This window comes from Hippopotamus amphibius, chromosome 8 (assembly GCF_030028045.1).
Source record: "Hippopotamus amphibius kiboko isolate mHipAmp2 chromosome 8, mHipAmp2.hap2, whole genome shotgun sequence".
NCBI lineage: Eukaryota > Metazoa > Chordata > Mammalia > Artiodactyla > Hippopotamidae > Hippopotamus > Hippopotamus amphibius.
This window is the reverse complement of record NC_080193.1, coordinates 115,542,315-115,559,507: the sequence shown is the minus strand read 5'-3', so window position 1 is coordinate 115,559,507 and position 17,193 is coordinate 115,542,315. Positions and strand designations below refer to the sequence as shown.

Genomic DNA, 17,193 nt, shown 5'->3' with positions numbered 1-17,193 from the left:
TGTGTTATTAGCCTTTATCAGTTATGGATATACTGGAAGTTAAAACAGAAATAATCATAGATAGGGAGATATATTACAGAAATTTACACTTACCATAAAAAAAGGCAAGAGAAACAGAAAATACAGGATACACTTTTTCTCCATCACTAAAGCCAAAATGAAATGTGCTATATAAATCAAACTGCAATAGAAAATAAAAGAAATATAATTCAGCAATATTTATGAAATAAATATAGATGGCTCTCAATGGAAAATTTATTTTAAAACTACACAATAATTTTGCTTTAAGGATTTGATTAATAGTCTTAAGTATTACAAATATTAAGAGCATCATGGCTTAAAGTACTAAAGAGCTTAATTAAATACATTTTTTAACTTAATTAGACTTACAAGCAGGAAAGCTTCTTACAGATGTATTTTTAAGTAATTAGAAAACATTTCATTTTCTTTACCTTTACCAAAATTGAGATAAAATGATAAAAGTATCAAAGTAGAGAGTTTCACAAGAATATAAAAGCACAAATTTTGATAGCATATTTTACTATGAAGTTTACCTTTATTTCTGCTAAGTATTAATCTTATTCTTAATTTTATGATTCTTCAACAATATAAGGGAAAAATTTGTATGTGGGCCAATTCCTTGAGAGTTAACATCCATAAGTCATAAAAATGGCCTTATAAGTTAATAGAAATTATTCTTCACTGCAGGATTCAATTTTTTTAATCAAAAAATAAAAGATTCCCTAAGTCATCTATATTATTAAAATAAGTTTACAGGAGATGGGCAATACCAAATAAAAGTATTTCTGTTAAGTATTTCTAATGATAGATACAGTTCCCTGATAACTTCTTAATTCTGAGACAAACATTGCAGGAGTAAAGTGTATAATGCTTACTCCCTGTAAATTCCATGAGCAACCTACTTTGGCAGTATTTTTATGAAATATAAATGACTATGGTTTAGTCATAAAATATAATATTTAGTTAACTGAATGAGTAAAAAATAATTTTCAAAGGAGATAAAAATATAATCAATAGATGTTTGCCAGTGAACTATGAACTTAGAGTTAATTTTGTTAAGAAAAGTGTCATGATTTTTATTATAGGGAAAATGCTAGAATAAGAGTTATAAAAACCTTTTATTTTACTTATTTGTATTATTGCATGCAATGAGAGCACACCTTTAACTAGCACACAGAATCTATGGCATTGCCTGCCCTCATCAATGACTTACCTAGAAGAAACTTTTCTTTTTATTGTAGCAATCTTCCAAATAACTTTTTCTCTTCAGTCAGCTACACTGCACTTTTATTATTAGCTGATCTTAAAAAAATACAACCAAAAAAATAAGAATTCTGTTAATTTTAGATATAAAAAAATCATGTTGTAATAGAAAACTATGAATCAAAGTTTTTGCAATTCAATAATTAATGATTTGATATTTTAGTTTTATTACATGGTACCATAAGAAAAATCTGATTTTCTGATACTTACACACACAATTGTCTCCAGACTCAAATCACATTTTCTCTTGGATCATATTCAAAGCTGTCTTGAAGAATTTCTTAAATCTGGGGGTCATGACCTGAAATATTGATATAATAATTTAATATTATTTTAGTGAGCCAAAATCATTTCCATGATGAAGCAAAATTTTCAAAGACAATGCCACTAGTAAAATGATATTTTTATTAAGCTACTCCAATCTTTTAAAATCTCTCTTGCTTACAATATATTTGAGTTTTGTCACAAATATTTGTTGTTTTCCATTATATGGGAAAACTTACATTAATTTTCATTTATTGAGGCTGGTCAAAACACAGAACAATCAACTGAATATTTTACTTAAGTAAATTTCAAAGAACTAGAATATGATAAAAGGACTTTTGACTTAAACTTTAGTTTAAACTTCCTCTGAATAATTTTTTCTAATATTTATTGGAATGTGTTACTCTTAGTTACTTACATCTATTTCACTAGCTAGTGTGTTTTCTCACAGAGAGAAACCATATCTGATTGATCTTTTCATCCTTTGTGTCTGGCAGTTAATTTACATTTGCTGTATAAGTCAATAAATAAATGAAAAAATGAAACAATAAAGTACTTTAGGATTTTAAGCTTACAATCAGTAACACTAATCATAACTATTAGTGAACTGTCATTTCTTCTATTAGAAGACTTTAAGTAGTGTTTGAATCTATACTGACACTGAAAATTGGGGAAAAAAGGTTTTTATATCAGCATGTTTACTTTCTGACAAAATAAGAAAGTTTTTGAGTTCTTTATTCAGTTTTTGAGTTCTGTGGTTGTTTGGATATTGAATAAACAGTAGTTTACTGTACTGTCTTTGGAAGTCATAAAGCTTAAGCCAAATTTAAAACATTAGTAGTCCACATTTTTCTGTATTAAATATGTATAAAACAAATTTACAAACAAGAATGTAAAGAAATATTGATATTATTTGGAAATCAGATAGGTTTTTGTGAAGCAATGCTTTGACAATTTACATGAATCAGGATTAAGTTATCTTCAATGTGTACATGGGCTCAAAAATTGAAGGAAAAAAATGCCTCAAAAAACATGTTTGACGTTTTCCTACATCCAGTATATTTGAAAACATTTCACACAACACTAGCAGTTGTTTTTGTCACTTATCTAGTTGGTTACAAAATCAGAATTCCAAAAAATATCTTAGTGAAGTATCTCTTAGCATGCAGTAGATCATCCTGGCACCAATAATTAAGAGGACTTTACTTAATTCACAAAATATTGATCAGTGTAAGTAATTCCACTTTTATAGCTTTCTTTCATCACCTATTCCCTAGTGACCTGGAAAATGGGCTATGAGGAACAGGACTGTATTCTGCACTGTGTAAACTGGTAGCATGCCTCACCAAGGGGGCAGGTTTGTGATCCCTGGTTTTATCAAGGATGCAGCAGAAAGTTTGGGTGGCAGTCTTTCAAAAACATGGTGGATACCTACACTCTTCATTAGATCTGGCAATGTCCATATTATGTGGTGATCCAATTCCTTTGAGTCATCTACTCTACAAAGGACTCATCAAGTTTCCCTACCAGCAGACACATGTGGTGAGTGGTAGTTATGAAAGAATCACCTCTTTCATCAAGAGTTCCCTTGGTCAGTGATGGAAAGATCATGACTGAGCATGTAGATATATAGATAACACCATTGCAGACACATATGAAGATCAGTTCAGATTGAGCCTCATATTTGCAGGTGTAACGGCATGATTATTACCATGAGAAGTATGTCTAATTGTACTCCTAGGTTTCGCTTATTGATTCTTTGTATACTGCTTCTCGTATATTCAGTCAGCAAGTGGTTCTTTCCTCTATGTTTAGCTTATTCCAAATTTATCTTTCCTGAAGTTCACTTGATATTAATTGACCAAATCTGTTAAGTAAATCATTGTAAATTTCTCAGATCTAAACTATTTACTGACACCTCAGTTACATGTTGTCTGGTGAAATATAGTAGTTCCGGTTCAATTTGGAGGAGAGATCAAGTACATAATTAAAGGAGGTCAAGTTAAATGACTAAATCTGGTAGTGGATTTTTCCAAGGGAGCTTAGGTTTGTTTAATGGGAAAAGCACTTCAAAACTGAGAAAGCTCTAATTTAAACTCTTAAGTGACTCTGTAATCACAGTGGTACTAGCAGTAGTTACTGCATTTTCTCTTTCTAACTGCTAGCCTCATGGATCCTATAAATACTATTTTATTATCACACCTCAAAATTAAAGGGGAAAGACTTGATTCTACTACTGTACACATGAAATAAAAAATAGGTTATAAATAGACTGTAAGATTCTTGCCCAAAGAATCACCAAAATAAACTTAAAATGATTTATTTCATCACAGAAAGAACTTTGAAGACCTCAAATAACTTTTGAAATATAGCTTCCTAGTCACTCAAGGCTTTATGTAGCATCATTCTGTGTTCATTTCTTAAAAGTGTGGTAGATCTGCAACACAAGACAATTCTACATTTTTTTAACAGTTCTATGTTTCCAAGTCCACACATTTTAACTAATCTTCTTGGCTTACTTCAGTGTAAAAACATGTTTTATTTTACATCAACATAATAAATCAGTGTGACTTAATCAATACTAATTTACCAGAACACAAAAATATAAATCCAGTGCCTTTCAAACTTGCTTCTTATCGTCTCAAATTTTTATTATACATAAATACACTTTCTGCTAATTTATTTTTCTTAATAATAATTCTTATTTTTAGTTGAGTCACCTAACCCTAATATTAAAAGTGTATGTTCACTACGAGATTAAGGAAAGAACTCAACTTTTGTCTTCCACTCCTGCATTTCCAAAATATCTTGGATTTTTACAGGTCCTAAGCCATATTCTCTCCTCTGTTTATTTACTCAGTCAGTATAAAGTTGGCTAACAGAAGCACTTCCCACACATATCTCATTTGCCATTAAGTATCCTGAACCTTTGTACGAGCAAAGTGAGGCTGTTTCCTATCTAGATACACGCCTTCCTTTATGGAATATTAAATAAGCTACATTTCTCCTGGATCAAAACAAGGAAAAAAGCACTCTTCAATCCCAATATTCTACACATCTAGGGCAAATGCAAAACTTCCTTCTGTCATTCTACACTATATGGAACAGATTGTGTCACTAAGAAAAGTGTCCAAATACAAGATCCTGGTTACCTCTTATTCTCTCCTCACTGCTTGTTTTTTGGCAAAACCGAAGTCTTTGTTCTGGAATGATTCTTGCAAATTACTGTCTTTACTTCCACTAGAGTCTTTGAGAAAGAAATGCCAGTATAAGTTTCTAATTCCCCAACCCCATCCTAACCTGGACTGTTCCCAACACTTTCAATCCATGAAATAGTAAGAAAATTAAAATATAAAGAGACTTCCGTTTCCTGAATATCTGTTACTGATGTAAGAAACTCAAAGTGTAAGTCCTTTTTTATAACATGACTTGGGGTTTTCATTATTTCATGAACAGTTACCAAATTACTGTTGTAACATAAACCAGAGTTCCTCACAATGTGGGTTAAGGGATCACCTGTATCAGAATCACCTCCAAAGCTTGCTGAGCACGTTAGAATGTCCAGGCCCCACAACAGAACCTCTGAATCAGAACCTTCAGAACTCAAGAATCTGCACTTTCTGCAAGCACCTGAGGAAATTCATGGCCTGCTAGTTTGAGAAGCACAGTATAAATACATCATCCTCATTTGGCCATGTTGAAACCTGGACACACGTATTCCTCTGTCTCTAGGTAATGGCCAGACTATTTTTAAAAAACTATTAAGCATAAAACAAGCAAACTATTCTGCAATGTTCTCAGGCACAATTACTATCTGAGAACTCCCAGAGCAAGTTATTCAAATGTCTATTTTAAAACATTTCATGTTGGGACTTCCGAGGTGGCACAGTGGTTGGGAATCCTCCTGCCAATGCAGGAGACATGGGTTTGATCCCTGCTCCAGGAAGATCCCACATGCCGAGAGCAACTAAGCCCATGTGCCACAACTATTGAGCCTGTGTGCTGCAACTACTGAAGCCCAAGTGCCTAGAGCCCATGCTCCACAACAGAGAAGCCACCACAATGAGAAGCCCACGCACCACAATGAAGAGTAGCCCCCACTTGCCACAACTACAGAAAGCCCGTGTGCAGCAATGAAGACCCAATGCAACCAATAAATAAATAAATATAAATGAATAAGTAAATTTAAAAATGTCAAAAACCAAAACTATTTCATGTAATGTAATTATTCCTTTTTGCTGTTTGTGCCTCTAGATTGTGAGCACAGGAAGACTAGGACATGCATCATATTCATCTCTTTGACTCCAAACCCTAGCAAAGTGGGCACATAAAGAGGGTATACGTAAAGCATGTTCTGAGTAGGTTACTTACACAATGAATTTAAGCAAGTTGAAGAAACCTGGTGTTCTCGGATGTTCTCAAACCTCTCAGGCATATTATAATTTTCTGACACCTTAAAAAAGTCATTGCCTGGATCATAGTCCAAGAAATTCAGATTCAGTTCATCTTGATTGTGGCCCATGGATAAGCATTTTATCAAGTTTCCTAGGTGATACAGGAATATACAACTAAGGTTGAGAACCAGTGGTGTAGACAGAAAAATCCTGTGGTAGGCAGAATAATGAGCCTCCAAAGATTTCCGTATCCAATCTCCAGAATCTGTGATTTTCAGGTTATAGACCTTATTTTTTTAATACATCTTTACTGGAGTATACAAAGCACTGAGTTGATCTCTCTGTGCTATGCAGCAGCTTCCCACTAGCTATCTATCATTTGGTAGAGAATGGACTTGAGGACAAAGAGGGGTAAGGGGAGGTTGGGACTTAGTGAGAGAGTAGCATTGACATATATACACTACCAAATATGGACCTTAAAATAGGAAGATTATCCTAGATTACCATGAATTATCCTGGTAAGCCTAAACTAAGCCTTTCAAAGTAGAAGAGAAAGTTTAAAGAGTCAGTCAGAGTGATGCAGCAGAAGAAAGGAAGCAGAAGAGATATGGCAACATAGGAGTTGATGCACTGTTTCTGGCTGTGCCATGCAGGTGCTCATGTACAAGGACCAGAAACAGGCCTCTAGGAGATAAAGGTGGCCCTCACGCTAACAGCCAGCAACCAAATGCGGACCTCAACTGTACATCCATCCTCAAGAAACTGAATTTTGCCAACAATCTGAACGAGTCCAGAAGTAGATTCTCTCCAGGACCTTCAGAAGAGAACACAGTTCTGCCAACACCTTGACTTTGGGCTTGTGAGAGTTGGAATAGAGAAACTAGCCAAGCCCAAAAACTAGATACAAATCCTTACCTGATAAAAAAATTAATTTTCCCATCAAAACTAAGTGGTAATTTTCTGCTTCCCAACTGGCCAGTCATTCCTCCTAACTCTAGAATACAGATCTTTTTCAATTTATGAAGGAATTATCTCCTGATAAATCATAAATTGAAAATATCATGTCAAAATACAGATGATTCACTTTGCTGTATAGCAAAAACTGGCACAACAGTGTAAAGCAATTATATTCCAATAATGAGCTTTATAAAAAAAAGAAAATATCATAAATCAAAAGTGCATTTAATATACCTAACCTACTAAACACCACAGCTTAGCCTAGCCTACTTTAAACATGCTCTGAACACTTAGATTAGCCTACAGTTGGGCAAAATCACCTAACACAAATACTATTTTATAATAAAGTGTTGAATATTTCATGTGATGTATTGAATACTGTACTGAAAGTGAAAAACAGAAGGTAGTATGTGTATAGAATGGTTGTAAGTGTATCAGTTGTTTACCTTCATAATCTTGTGGCTGACTGGGAGCTGCAGCTCTCTGCCACTGCCCAGCATCACAAGAGAATGTTCTACCACATATTGCTTACCTGGGAAAAGATCAAAATTCAAAAAAGTAGGGTTTCTACTGAATGTGTATTGCTTTCACATTATCATAAAGTCAAACCATTGTAAATTGGGGACTGTCTGTATGTCCATTATACTGCAAGGCAGTCACATTAGCCAGCAGAATATCTTTCTAGATGCTCCTAAATTGCCGTCTGATTTTGAGAAAATTGACTCAACTTTTTTCTGCATGGTTTACCCAGCTAGAAAATGGGTTCAGCGTGATCTTTAGCTTCCTGTTTTCTATTGCATCCTTGTTAAAAGGTGTATATTGGCATCAGAGAGCTGTATCTTCAAACTTAAGCTCTTGCAACACTTAAACTAAGTCTATTTCCTGACCTGAAAGTGGGTGTACAAGTAGTGGCTTAATCAATGTTGCCTAGAATTTTTATCATAACTCATCTTGTGTGTTAAGTTGGATAATAAAGAATTTGTCTTATAATAAATACACAATAAGTGTTAGCTTTTGCTATTATCATTATTACTGTCTTATTTTAATTAGTCATCACAATGCTAATTTCAACTGAATGAAGCAGGGAAGTCCAGAATACATATTTTAGTGACTTGGCCAAGGTCACATAGAAGCTTAGGGCTGACACCAAGCTAAGAATTCAGATTCTCTGACCCTAAATCTGAGCCCCTTTGTCCTACAGTATCCTGACTTAGAGGATTGAGTCATTCACTTGGATAATTAAGGTTTAAAAAGTGCAGAATACATTTCTATTTTGCTTGTTCAGTAATTTTACTTAACCATCCATTCATTGCAGTGCATACTACTTTTATTCATAAAACACATTTATATATTTTTTTCTCACACAATGTCTTTTAATTCCTTTCCTTAGAAATGTTGTAACATTTGATTTTTTTTTTAACTTACATTAGTAAATGGCTGGACAACTCAGACTTGCCATTCTAAGGTACCAAAATCAAAAGCACATGTATTGTTTCACTTTCAAGCATTTTAAAATGCAGTTAGATTAAGAAATACTTCTAGAAATTCAGTTAGTCATCTTACCCTATTTATTGAGCAACTACTTTCACCTAGTTGTGCACAGAGATAGAAGGGAACACAAGTTAAGATTTCTGCTCTCAATGAAAATATTTACCAAGTTAGAAAGTGGTAATCTTATGCTGATTTTAGAGGCTTAGTTCAGTAATTTTAAACATAGCCCATAAGAGTCATTCATGAGGTTCAAAAAAGGGATGATTTCATGACATTTAAGACAGGAAGCTAGTGCTGGGCCTCAGTCAGTACATGGTCAGCCAATGAGCTTGAGCAAGTTACATACCTTCCCAGGTGTCTTATTTGTAAAACAAAGGAGTAGGAAGTGAAGCTTGTAGCATTAAGGATCAATTGAATGTCCTGGGACACAGACTGTCACCATGGGTGGCATCAGGAGCCAGTCCCAAAGGTCACATTTTTGAATTCCTGCTTTAATGAGTCTGAAATCCAAACTGGAGTTTGGAGAAATGATTATTTGAGACTCTCCCTCCATTTAGACTGGAGAATTGTTTTTATCCCCCCTAAGAGTTTCATGTGTTACTCCAGGGAGTTCTCAAAGGAAGTGGGTTGGCCTCTAATACATAAGAACATGGATGTTACCCATGATGTTAGTTCTCTCTCTGCATGCATTCAAGAAGCTAGGGGGAAATACTTCATGCACTTAAAAATAGCCGTCTTCAATTTAATTTAAAACAAGTTTGCTAATATTTAATTTGTGTTTATGTTTTGTATTTGGGGTGCATACACACATGTCACAGTGTGACCTCTGGATCTCTGCTCAAAATCAGAAAGAGTGACAACTAAACTTCAAAAGCACTGCCCGTTTTCATTTGGTGAACTTCAGCATCTGTTCATTTAGATCCCCTGTGGGATGAATGCAGGCGTGATTCTGGCAGGACCACTTGTACATATTTGGCCAAAGTGTTTAGATAATGTGGTTCTGATGATTGCTATGCGTTTTCAGTATCACTGGATCCCTCAGTCTTCATCCTTTTATAAATGTGTAAAATCGGGATGAACTTTCAAATTTACATGGTAGAAAGAAAAGTAGGACATTATTGCCATACTGTATGTCTTAATATTTAACTTATTCTGAAATATATTCTGTACTATTATACACATTTGCTGTTGTAGAAAAGAAGCTTAATAGGTCCTATGAAAGGAGACTGTTTCCTGAAATTCAGCATTTACTGTACCCTAAAAGTCCATGGTTGGGAAAAAGAAATTGATTTTGTATTAAAACTTCAAGTTAATCACCTTTTTAAACTCATGGTTGGTTTGAGTAATGAAAAAACATCCTTAAAGACAATTGAGGAGTTATAAGAGATACTATTCCTCTGGCCCAAAGGTGAAAAAAGTCAATAACCTGTTACGGATTACTTCAACATTTAAAAAAAAATAAATGTGACAACTTAAAACTTGTCTCTGCTTAAAGTGAGATGTATCTTTCAACTGTTTTGTTACCCAGCTGTTTAATATTCTAGTGTTCCCAAAGTGGAAAAATGTGTATACAAATGATTTTCCATGATTTAATAAAAATATGATACACATTTTGTTTAAAAAGGCCAAAAAAATAAATATTGAATAAAGTTTCAAAATTTATATAAAAAGAAAAAAATGGGTAGTATAGGAACAGTTTTGTTGAAAGTAACCCAAATCCCAAATATCCTTGAAACCAAGTCATTCCTGACACTTTTTTCTGGCTCAGGAAGGCTTTCCCTAGGTCTCCTACTACCAATTGCCCCTTAGGAGTTTGAGTTTGAATCTAAGTCAGTGGAAAGTAGACCAGTTGGCTAGATGCTTTTTCTTTTGTTACATGAGAACTTAGGGAAAAGGTACCTAAGCCAGAAAAAAAAAAAATCTCATCTTGATTTCACCTCATGCATATACTGCCTCTTTTTAAGAGCCATTCTTACTCTTGAAAGGCCATTTGCAAAAAAAGTCTAGTTCTCTCTTCTGCACTGCAGAAAATTGAAATTAGAAAAGCAAACAAACTTCTTCATGAGCCCCCTTGCCAGGCTTCTCAGAATGGAATCTGATCAGTGCATCTAGGCCAAGCTAAACTTATTACCATCATCATTGGAATAGCCTTAATGCTCCCAATACTGGGTTTTTATCTCTTTTGCATTGAACAGAAAATGACCTAGGTAAAAATGTAAAAATTCATAGAGTGCCACAAATTACAGGACATTTAAGAAATGATTCAACAATAAACCCAACAAGTTAATTTAATGAAAGAGTAAGAAAGATTATTACATTTAATTCATCAAAATCCTACGAGTGACTTAGTATATAAAAGCACATCTAATATTTAAAAAGGCAATTAAAACTCTCATAAATAACTCCAGAACATGTTTTATTTTTGAAGAGACACCTTAGTTTAATAATAACTATTAAATTCCAAATGCTAAGAAACATATATTGTAAATATTGTCCCATTGACTAAAGATACTGTTTTCCTTTCTCCAGAGAGTTATTGAAATAAGGAAACATCCAACTGATATTTATAATTTGCATAACTGAGGGACAATCTGTGATGTCAGTTACAAGTAGAGGCAGCAGCTGTACTGGTTACAAATATGAGTTAGACTTCCTGATTTTAAAACCTAACTTTTAGCCGCACTCTTGCAAGCTAAACAACTTTGGTAAGAATAGTTTTCCCATTTGCAAAATAGTTTTTAAACCAGAAGGCTATTGTGAAAATAAAATGAGATAATATACCTAAACATTTTAGAACACAGTAGTTATTGTTATTATTTCACATTGAAATTTTTAGAAATATAAGTTCACACATGCTTTAAGTTATTTGCCACAATTTCAATTGCATTATAGGTGAAAATTAATCCTATATTGCAAGGTGATGGCCATGAGTTGACTTTTTATTTTCTGCAAAAATAATGTTTGTTTCTATTCTGTCATTAAGTCAGTTATGAAAATATAAAGTTAAGGAAATGATAACAAGTATATTCCCAAATATGATGTCCATCTAGTTAATAAATAACTGCATATTTCCTAATACTGAGCTTATATAAACTAAATCTCTAGCAAATTGTACGCATTGTAATCAGTCACATTGTAAAGCATATAACATGCTAATCCAATTATAAACAAGATATAAAACCTCTCAAATTTGACTTTAATTTTGGGTTGACTGTAAGAGCCTTTACTAACACTGTATTGGAACCAAAAAGAAAAATATTGACTCTATGCTTACTTGCTTATCTAATGAACATTCCGGGTTGAATAGTTGAATAACCATTAAGAGAGATAATATTGTGATTAAATTTAGGACTTCATTTTATACTCTGAAGTATCTACTCATGGGAGTAATTTTTCCATTGTGGGCATAATTAGCCATTTCCGGTGATTTTGGTCAACCTCTTTTTATTTGAAAGAGGCAGGTGGCCAAATATCAGCCCAATTAGTAAAAGGTAGGAGGGAACCCGAAAAAAAATGCTTTGTACTTGATGGAACACTGTCTCTCCAGGAGATCTAATATGGAAAGAATTGCTTGCCCAAGAGCATAGAAACAAAACACATCTTTCCAGCTCTTTGGACTGCGAGCTTTATACCTATTTCCCTTCCTCAAAGTCAGGAGTCAAATTCTATGAGAAAACATGTTTTCTTCCTCAGACAATAAAATCAGAAAGTATATAATTCTGCCAGAATTTTAATTTAAATTAACATAGTAGTCCATCATCAAAGCTATGGTGCTTTTTGTTATTTGGCGTTTTCAATCTTTCTCAAAAAAAAAATTTTATACAGCACCTACTAGCATATCTCAGCATTTTGGAAGCATGGGAACTCTGTTGATACTGTCGGCCCAGCATGATTTCTTTTTTTCCCTAATAAAATGAACCTCTCTTTCCACTGGAAAATCTATTCCTTCTCGTTCAAGTGAGGCTGCCCTACTGAAGTAGAGAAGTGACTGAAAACTACTCAGATTAGCACAATCCTCTGATTTAGGTTGATTTAAGCATGGAAATGTGGTCCAACCTATACCATCAGAATTCTCTCTGGGACATTTCTTTTAATGTTAGGGAAGATTTCCTGTTGTGGTTGCAAAGCAAGTAAGGCATGGTTATTGGGCTATCCACATGTGTCCTTCCCCATCAGATGGAGAAAACTTATTTTATTTTAAAAATGAAGCCAAGCAGAGGCAACTGGCTGAGAGCTGGAGATTTGGTAGAGAATCCCATGATATTATTAGAATCCTTAAATCTGGCCATATCTGAAATCAGCTACAAAGATGGACTTTGTCATCAATGTACCTATCAAGTTACATATTATGCTTAAACAGGATTGATTTGTAGTTTTGCCTCTTGCAACCAAAATGTTTAACTAACACTTTGAGAAATGCTAGTGTAGTGGAAAGATTACTTTTGCATTCTGCCTAACTTTACAGAGCCTAAAGATTCTCAGGTTAGTTACGTTGCCAGCCCCTAGCTTCCTGACCTGTAAAATAAGATGACTTCAATCTCTCTTACACCTTGTAATCTAAATATCTGCAAATCATTTTCTTTTTCACCAAAGCAGGATATCATTATTCATTTCCAAAGTATATTCCAAGCCCAGCCAATAGATCCATGATGTAATTGTTTTTTCTAAATCTGATATAGACTTAGCAGTACATGCCCTCGGATAATTCACAGCTAATATGTGCCTGCGACAAGATATTAATAGTTAGCTCAAAAAGTAAATGCAACTCTTACATGAAAACAAATGAATACATTTTTTGCAACCTTGGGTTAGGCAGTGTTTTTTTTTTTTTTTAATTTACTTAATTTTTTAAATTTATTTATTTATTTTTTGGGGGGTACACCAAGTTCAATCATCTGTTTTTATACACATATCCCCGTATTCCCTCCCTCCCTCAACTCCCCCTCCACCCTCCCTCAACTCCCCCCCATCCCAGTCCTCTAAGGCATCTTCCATCCTCGAGTTGAACTCCCTTTGTTATACAACAACTTCCCACTGGCTATCTGTTTTACAGTTGGCAGTATATATATGTCTGTGCTACTCTCTCATTTCGTCTCAGCTTTCCCTTCACCCCCCGCCCCCCCCAAACCTCGAGTTCTCCAGTCCATTCTCTGCATCTGCGTCCTTGTTCTTGTCTTGTCACTGAGTTCATCAGTACCATTTTTAGATTCTGTGTATGTAAGTTAGCATACAATATTTGTCTTTCTCTTTCTGACTTACTTCACTCTGTATAACAGACTGTAGGTCTATCCACCTCATTACATATAGCTCCATCTCATCCCTTTTTATAGCTGAGTAATATTCCATTGTATATATATGCCACATCTTCTTTATCTTAGGCAGTGTTTTTTGATATGATACCAAAAGCACAAGTGACCAAAAAAAAAAAAAAGATAAATTGGACTACAACAAAATTAGAAATTCTTGTGTTACAGATGATACCATCAAGAAAATGATGAGGAAACTCATAAAATGGGAGAAAATATATGCAGATCACATATTCGATAAAGGACTTGTATCCAGAATATAAAAAGAACTTTTACTACTACTGGATAATAAAAAGACAATCCAGTTAAAAATGGACAAAATATCTCAACAGACATTTCTCCACAGAGCTATATGCATTACCAGTAAGCATGTGAAAAAAATGCTCAACATCACTAGTCACAGGGAAATGCAATTCAAAACCACAAAAAGTTATGAGTTCATACCCACCAGGATAGCTGTAATGAAAAAGAGAGACAATAACAAGTAGGAAAGGATGTGAAGAAATTTTAACTTTTATACATTGCTAGTGGGAATGTAAAATGGTACAGCTGCTTTGGAAAGTAGTTTAACAGTTCTTCAAAATGTGAAACATAGAGTTACCATATAACCCAGCAATTCTACTCTAGGTATTTACCTAAAAGAAATGAAATATATGTCCAAAAAACCACTTGTACATGAATGTTCATAGCAGCATCATTTTTAATAGCCAAAAAGTGGAAACAACTCAAATGTCTACCAATTGATGAATGGATAAACAAAATGTGATATATTCCAAAAATGATATATTTTTTGGCAATCAAAAGGAGTACTTATACATACTGCAACATGGATAAACCTTGTCAACAGTAAGCTAAGTAAAAGAACCCAGCCACAAAAGACACATGTTATGTGATTCCTTTTATGTGAAATGTCCAGAACAGATAAATCTATAGAAACAGAGACCATATTAGTGGTTGCTTGGGGCTGGGGGAAAGTGGTGAAGGGGAGTGATTGCTAATGGGTACCGAGATCCTTTTTTAGGGTGATGAATGTTCTAAAATTAGATTGTGGTGATAGTTGCACGACCCCGTGAATATGCTAAAGCCATTGAATTATGCACTTTAAATTGATGAACTATATGGTATGTGATTAATGTCTTAAAAAGTAAGTGCCAAAAAAAAAGATGTGTATATCTAAGGGAAGATTTATGCTCAGTAGAACATCTAGTCTCTTTTCTCTCTTCTTTGTGAAGGGACAAATAATGTTCACATTGTAAAACAAAATACATTGACCAGAAAACCTGCCTAGCTTACCTGGATGTATACTCTGAGTTGTTCCCTCAATCTGATGCATCACCTCATGTTCACCAATGCCCAATCAACTCTATTTTACAATTTACAGTCTATTTAGACTGTTTTGACTTGTAAGGAAAAGTACATTTTCCTTGAAATTTGCTTTCACCTCATACACAAAAATTTTATACTTCCCCTGAGGAATAAATGTGTTTATTTAAAATAACCATTATACACAACTGAGCAAAAAGTATAATGATATCTAAGAAAATTTCCCTTAGTTTTAAATAGGATCTGTAGTTATTTATCTCTTTTCTCTTAACAGTGATTTCTTTTCTCTACATTTCTATAGTATTATTTCATTTTCTTATAGTAATGGAAAACTGACAATTTGTATACAAAAAATGCAGAGATTTTATCCCATAGAAACAGCATACAGGAGTATTAGCAAGAAAGAGAAGAGAAATTATTGAACTTTAGTTCATTCTTGGAAATAAACCCTGGCTAAAAATCTTATATCCCAAATATTTCCCTTTTATGAAGTTATTAATAGGTAAAAGAAAAACAAAGGAAGAATAGAAAAAAAAGGAAAGAAGGAAGGAAAGAAGAAAGAGGGATGGTGAGAGGGAAGAAAGAAAAACCAATGTGTGTGTCTCAGGTAAATGCATACTTTATTTAAAATTAATTCTATTTTTCATTGCTTTTAAAGAATCAAATAGAATGTTGATAACATTGAAATCTGTTCCTTTACAGATTTATTTTTCTCATAACCTTTAAACATAATTCCATCTTAAAATTTTTAGTATATTCTTTTTTATTCATTCATTTAAACATTTATTTGAGTATAAAATTTGCTTGAAATATATATTTCTAAAGCTATGTTAAGCAGTGGATATCCAGAAATGCTATAATTTTTTATCTTAGAGATAGTAAAAAACTTGTAGGGGAAAAAAGATGTACAAATGTAGCTAATAAAGTGTTATAGGCAGTCAACAAATATTTGTAGTGTCTGATTGGTCAGATAGAATGATGCATTTTACATGAGGGAAGTTGCGTGTGTGTGTGTGTGTGCGTGTGTGTCTGAATGCTCATGCATGTAGAGAGAAACATATAGAATATGACACAAGTGGAGTTTCAAAAAATCAGTAATTTGGAAGTGGCAGGTGCTAAAATGATGCAAGTACATAAGAGATATGGCTTTCTTGAAAGACAGGGATGCAAATTAAAGATGGTATCTTGTGTCATATTGAAGAGTTTTGATTTAATGCTCTAGGCTAGAGATTTTATCTCTTTGCCTACTCTGATTTGCTGGTGATGGCAGGCAGCACTGCTGCACTGAGCAGTGATGAAGTTGAGTCTAGGCTCAGTGAGTGTCCCTGATGCATCAGTGATGTCTGCCATGGGCACCATCCTGAGAAGGAATGACATGTATTCCAAGTATTTGCTAGCCCAGCTGCAAAAAAAAAAAAAAAAAAAAAAAAATTAATAATTGTAGGAGGATTAAGCAGTAGAACACTATGTCAAGATTTTCATTTTACAGAGTAGGAGGATTAAGTCAATGATGGTGACAAGGGCAGTTGTACAGAGACAAATTAGAATACCACAGTGACTTCTAAGTAAGTGAGGCAAGAAAATACTGCAATCATGAAGGCTGGAACTAAGATTAATAATGATGGAGATGAAAAGGAATATTTAAAAGTCAGAGACATTAAAAAGGTTTAATCTATGAAGATATGAGAATTTAGTTGAGTGTAATTAGCCTAAATGGATTCCCCCAATTCTAATATGAGTATCAGGCTTCCAATCAGTAATATAGGGGCTACAACAGAGGAGGAAAACAGGTGGCAGAGAAAGATCTGAGTACAGATGAGATATTTTGAAGAAGAAAGTGCCTGAGAGTGTTTGTCTAGATAGTTCTGGAAATTAGTAAGAAAAGGCCTTGAAGTAAAATGTTAACACTCATCATCATATATTAGAACAGTAAAAGGTGCCATTTTGTCCAAAAAGACTGTCTATAATGGGAAGAGAATAAACCGTGTACTCTAAGAGATGTTTGTGGAATTGAATTAGAGCACATTTCAAAACACTGGTGGAATTTACGGAATTCCTTCCTTCAAAAGGAAGACTGTGTGTTGATAGAGAATAGAGGTAGAGGTTTCTAGAGACTAAGAATTAGAAACACAAAGGCATAGGTTCCTAAAAGAGCAAGGCTCATGTGGCTAAGG

At 34.0% G+C, this 17,193-nt stretch overlaps 1 protein-coding gene across 4 annotated transcripts in view; it reads right to left on the bottom strand.

The window, feature by feature from the left end:
- The window catches only part of CALCRL (calcitonin receptor like receptor), a 109,056-nt gene that overhangs the window by 39,908 nt on the left and 51,955 nt on the right, over positions 1–17,193 (bottom strand). For 2 of the 4 annotated variants that reach the window (XM_057746673.1, XM_057746676.1), the window contains 3 exons: positions 1,495–1,585; positions 1,235–1,323; positions 94–181 (listed from right to left, as the gene is read on the bottom strand). In XM_057746673.1, the coding sequence (XP_057602656.1) occupies positions 94–144 (51 nt within the window). In that variant the 5' untranslated portion in view covers positions 145–181; positions 1,235–1,323; positions 1,495–1,585. The remainder of the gene's footprint in view (positions 1–93; positions 182–1,234; positions 1,324–1,494; positions 1,586–17,193) is intronic. The other 2 variants (XM_057746674.1, XM_057746675.1) reach the window with 1 other exon arrangement.